Source organism: Pundamilia nyererei, unplaced genomic scaffold, assembly GCF_000239375.1.
Source record: "Pundamilia nyererei isolate P.nyererei 1_Seehausen unplaced genomic scaffold, PunNye1.0 scaffold01850, whole genome shotgun sequence".
Classification (NCBI taxonomy): Eukaryota; Metazoa; Chordata; class Actinopteri; order Cichliformes; family Cichlidae; genus Pundamilia; species Pundamilia nyererei.
Window position 1 is genome coordinate 3192 of NW_005189251.1, and position 4942 is coordinate 8133.

Genomic DNA, 4942 nt, shown 5'->3' on the forward strand with positions numbered 1-4942 from the left:
GTGCTGATGCTCGTGCTTCAGTAACACACGGTCCTGTCTTTGGTGTGATGGGCGTGTTCTAAGCTGTGACCTAGCGACCTGTTCGGGAACACAAAGATTATTTTATTGCATAAAATAGCGCTAATCGTATCAGCGCTATGTTCCACTCGGCCAGAGGAGGAAAAGTCTGTTTTAGGGTCCGCTAACCACCCGTACCCTGTCACACACCCGTCCCCTGGCTCACACCTGTCCCCTGACTCACACCTGTCCCCTGGCACACACCTGTCCCCTGGCTCACACCTGTCCCCTGGCACACACCTGTCCCCTGGCTCACACCTGTCCCCTGACTCACACCTGTCCCCTGGCTCACACCTGTCCCCTGACTCACACCTGTCCCCTGGCTCACACCTGTCCCCCGGTTCACACAGACTCAGCCCTCATTCATAAAGTGCTTTACAAAGCCCAACATCACGGCTAACAGCTGGTTTTTAGCCAAACAGCCACTTCCTGGGATATAGTAGGACACATCGGACCCATCCTTAGAATTCGGGGCAAAGAAGGACGCATTTGTCGCCACATTTGAAGGACTCTTTGAAACTGGGCAGCCTTTGTCGCGCTGCTGTGACATCATTGCATACAAACGCGGCCTTTGAAGCATCCGCCTCTGAATTCAGACACACAGCTCACACTGTGGGAGGTCAAAGGTCACAGGTGACATTCATGCTTCTGTGCTACTCAGTCAGACACACACACACACACACACACACACACACACACAGAAGCCATTAAGATTCTAATGTGTGTGTGAGTGCTAATCTGTTGTTTTTGCAGCAGCAGCTGATTCTCATTTACCGTAATCAGTGAGCTTTTATTCTGACATGTTCTGTAAACAGAAACAGGAAGTTCACCTGCGTCACACTCTGTGGGAACCTGTGCACGCGCACACACACATACTTGTTTTTCTGTCTTAGTGAGGACGTAATGTGCTGCTGTCACCCTGACACTAAAACCACATTTGGAGACTCAAACATGTGTTCAGACTCGTGGAGACGGGCTGTTGGTCCCCTGAGCGCTGACCGAGGACGTGATTGTGGAACATCCTTATGAATAATGTTCACACTGTCAAAGGTCAAAGGTCACAGGTGACAGTCATGTTTCTGTGCTTATCAGTCAGACACACACACATGCGCACTCACACACACGTGTGTGTATTCATAACCTTGTGGGGACAGTTGACATAACCCTAACCATGACCCACCTGTGGCCCTGACACTAAGACCACGTTCTGAGTGTGCAAAAGGCCTTCAGCCCCGCGAGGACCAGTAAAGTTCAAAGAAAAACACGTGACGACCTTTGCAGCTTCATAAATATTTATGTCTCCTGCTGACAGGTGAGCTCACAGGTGAGCTGCAGCTTCAGCACTGATGGGGGAGGGGTGGGCGTGTTCAGGGTCTGGACCTTTGTCCTGGTTCTGATTGGTTCTGGAGCAGATTTCAGTCCCGGCTGGTTTTGGGTGTTTCTCAGCGGAGCAGCAGAACACAGAGCGGGTCCTCGGAGCTACCAATGAGAGGGCAAACACCACAGAAGAAGAAGTGGAGTCGAAGGAGGAGGCGCGGTTCTGATGAGCCTGGGTCACTGAGCGGTTGCAGCTGCCTCTTCCTCCTCCTGCCTCCTCCTCTCCTTTACCTCCTTCAGTCCCTCCTGGATCCTGTCCACAGCCTCCTGGTCTGCGGCCTGCCGGGCCAGACCCAGAGCCTCCTGGTAGAACCGCAGTGAGTCATCCAGCCGGCCTGAGGGACAGAACCAGACGGCGTGAGACGGGCGGAGTAAGACCCGCCCCCCGATCTCTGTTCCTTGCTCACCTGTGTGCAGCAGGATGCCCGCCATGTTTCCCAGCAGCACGTGGAGGTCCGGGTGTCCGGCTGAGCGGCTCAGTTCCACCGCCCGCCGGACCAGTGCCAGGGCATCGTCATGGTGACCCTGCAGATCCAAGATGGTGGCCAGGTCGCTCATCAGCACAAGGGTCTGACAGAGACACGAAGAAGAGTTTAGATACCGACCGACGAGTCTACCTGTAGGCGTGATTACCTGTAGGCGTGACTACCTGTGGGTGTGTCTCTCCCTGCTCCTGGCAGCAGATGTTCAGGGCGTCCTGGTAATCCTGTCCAGCCTGTTTCAGGTGCAGCGTGGACGCTCGGTACCGAGCCCGTGAGTCCAAACACAGCCCGAGCAGGAGGCGGGTCTCCTTCCTAAGAGCCTCCTGCTCCTCTGAGGGCGACACGCAGGTTAGTCACGTGACTTCATGATCACGTTTGAACTCAGCAGCAAGCGTCTGCCTTCGAGTCCCAGCAGAGGGACTAACGAGCCCACCAAACTCTGCAGGATCTGCTGATTCCTCCTTCAGCTCACCTGTAACCAGCTGTTAAGCTCCTCCCTCCTTATGTTGATTTTATTCAAAGGCAAAGGGGTTCATGTGACACGGCTCAAAGAGACGGAGGCGACCCGCTCTAACTCCGCCCCCCTGTGCCACTCACCTGTGGGCTCCTCTCCCAGGAGCTCTTTATGCTTCTCCAGTTTCACCTCCAGAGACTCCATACAGAACCTGAAACCGTGCTCTGCAAGCTCCGCCCTCAAACAAGAAAGCACACAGAAAGTCAGGGAGCTGTGACCTCAGCTTCCTGTCAGCTGACCGGCTGAATTTGCCCTCACTTGTTCTGCTCGGCGTAGATGGTGGCCAGCTTCAGCGACATCTCGATGACGGCATTGTCGTCCTGGAAACAGACAGGAAATCAGGTGGGTTCACCCGCTGAATTCCAGGTGAAACGAACGAGCACTGACCTGCGGAGTTCCTCCCGCCAGCATGAAGCTCATCGCCGCTTTGAAGAGTTTCTCAGCCTGCGAGAAACAGGAGCACAAAGGATGACATCACAGAGGACCCGCCAATAGCAGACAGACGCTTGGCTGCGAAAAAATGCTTCACATTAACGAGGTCGCCGAGAACGAACGTCGAGAGCGAGCGGAGGAGAAACCGGTCAGCTGTGTGTGAACGCTGAGCTCGTCAGAGCTATCTGGCTTTAATGACGACGTATGAACAAACGTCTGTGTTTATTAAGGCTGCTGTGTTTCACGTTTTAAATTTTCTATTTAATCTGAACAGGCCCCTAAAAACAGTCAGTGATCACTGTCGGCCTCTCGGGTTTTATCACCACTGTTCATTTTAAAGTTGTTTAAAACCTTCCGATGTAGCTGCAGCCCAGCAGCAGTATATGAATGACTAACCTCGTATTGTGGATGGATTATCTCAGTTGTTCTCCTGACTGAAGTTTGGTCCGTTTACAGCATCCTGCCATGCGATTACATTTGTCTCTAACCACCGAGTGGAAAAGTGTTAGCGCTCATCCTCCAGCTTCACTGTGTTTATGCTAACATAGCTGCGTAGCTAGCGATCACGCAGCACATGATTATATAGCAGCTAGCCCAACTTCAGCAACCCTACAAACGTCACTGCTGTTTAGTTTTCTGTCTTCATTCATGTTGGAAGTGACAGCAGAGCTGTACGTTTGAATTTCAGAACATGCTGCATCATGTTTAGGTGGAAACTTCTAATGACGTCAGGATAACGCTCACACAGGGGGACGCTTTCTCTAGGTATACTTCCTGTTTCTGTAAATGGAGGGCAACAACTTCACTTCCTGTTTGATGGCAGGTCCACTGGAGCATTTGGGGGCGTGGCCTACCTGCTGAATGTCACTGTGGACCCCTCATACTGCTCAAACAGCACAAACAAAGATGGAGGACAGGTCTGCTGCAGACGTGTCGTACATCAGTATCACCTGACATGATCTGCAAGTCCGGCGTCTGACCCAGATGGCGTCTCCGGCACCATCACTGAGCCATCGGTGCTAAACGCTGCCCTGATCATCTCCACGCAACTGCCCGACGACAACCGTCCTATTCTAAGCATGCGCTGTGACACGGACCGGCTTGAGTCCACCTGACAGAAGCCCAGCATATCCTCTAAAGCACATGCTCACGTTAGAGGCCCCGCCTCCAACATGTGACACAAAAACAAACGCTCATGCCTGTTTACAAACTGAACGTTTCTTCACATTGTTTTTGATCATAACAAACATTTGCTGTGACAGTCGATTAGTGTTTGTGTGCTGTGTGATCAGTCCCAGCCTCCACCAGCAGGTGTCACCGTTTCCTCTCTGTGATGGAGCAGATACTCACGCTGTCCAGCTGACCCTGCACGTAGGCCAGGTTCGCCATCTGAGGACACAGGTGAGCGATAAACAGGTAAACAGCTTAGTGTGTGTGTGAGAAGTTCACGGAGGTCAGAGGTCAGATGTTACCAGGCTGTAGGTGTAGATGATGGCCTGGTTGTTGTGCGTCTGATGAGCGAGAACAACGGCCTGATGGAGGAACCCCGAGGCGGCCTGCAGCTGACCCCGATGCACGCTGAGCTGAGACACACACAGAGTTGTCAGTACTGCTGCTGTTACAGAAGAAGACCCCCTGACCCCACTGCTCTCACACAGGTGTAACTCTGTGACGGTGGGTTTAAGAGTGTTTTTGAGATTTTCCATTTTCATTTTTTTAATCCCGTCCACATGTAAACGCTAAGAACAAAAAGTCTGGAAGCCTGGGAGGGAAAGAGTAAGCAGGGTTTTGTGACCTCACAGAACTTTAAGTACGTCTGAAAGTTCATGTTTTTCTAGTGACAGATAATTTTATGTTCCTTTCAAGTATTCATGTTGATAACCAAAGACAGTGTTTTGGTTGGTGCAGACTCGCAGCTGAGGAACGAACAAAGTGCAAACATACATTCAATTAAAAGAAAATACATTTATTCAAAACCAACGTCGGGATTTGGGTTCTGAGAGCGTCTGTGTTCAATTAGCAAGCTATGGTCCACTCGGCCAGAGGACGAACAATCAGTTAACCACCTGTCCCCTGGCAC

At 51.8% G+C, this 4942-nt stretch overlaps 1 protein-coding gene across 1 annotated transcript; it reads right to left on the minus strand.

Annotated features, from left to right (window-relative positions):
• Window positions 1-1331: 1331 nt before the first annotated feature.
• ttc19 (tetratricopeptide repeat domain 19) lies at window positions 1332-4936 on the minus strand. The gene is made up of 8 exons (XM_005755546.1): window positions 4335-4936; window positions 4213-4251; window positions 2818-2874; window positions 2689-2750; window positions 2514-2608; window positions 2084-2247; window positions 1842-2004; window positions 1332-1769 (listed from the first exon to the last, which is right to left on the minus strand). Exons 1-8 carry the CDS (start codon window positions 4572-4574, stop codon window positions 1612-1614), a joined length of 978 nt encoding a protein of 325 aa, XP_005755603.1. The 5' UTR covers window positions 4575-4936; the 3' UTR covers window positions 1332-1611.
• Between the last annotated feature and the right edge of the window lie 6 nt (window positions 4937-4942).

Bases quoted from the DNA above. Each gene is read 5' to 3' on its own strand.
- ttc19 (XM_005755546.1), bottom strand. From the start codon at position 4,574: ATGAAAATGGAAAATCTCAAAAACACTCTTAAACCCACCGTCACAGAG. The intron at 2,609-2,688 runs GTGAGGGCAAAT...TTCTTGTTTGAG, and splicing joins ATCTACGCCGAGCAGAACAA to GGCGGAGCTTGCAGAGCACG. The intron at 2,005-2,083 runs GTAGTCACGCCT...TGTCTCTGTCAG, and splicing joins AGGGAGAGACACACCCACAG to ACCCTTGTGCTGATGAGCGA.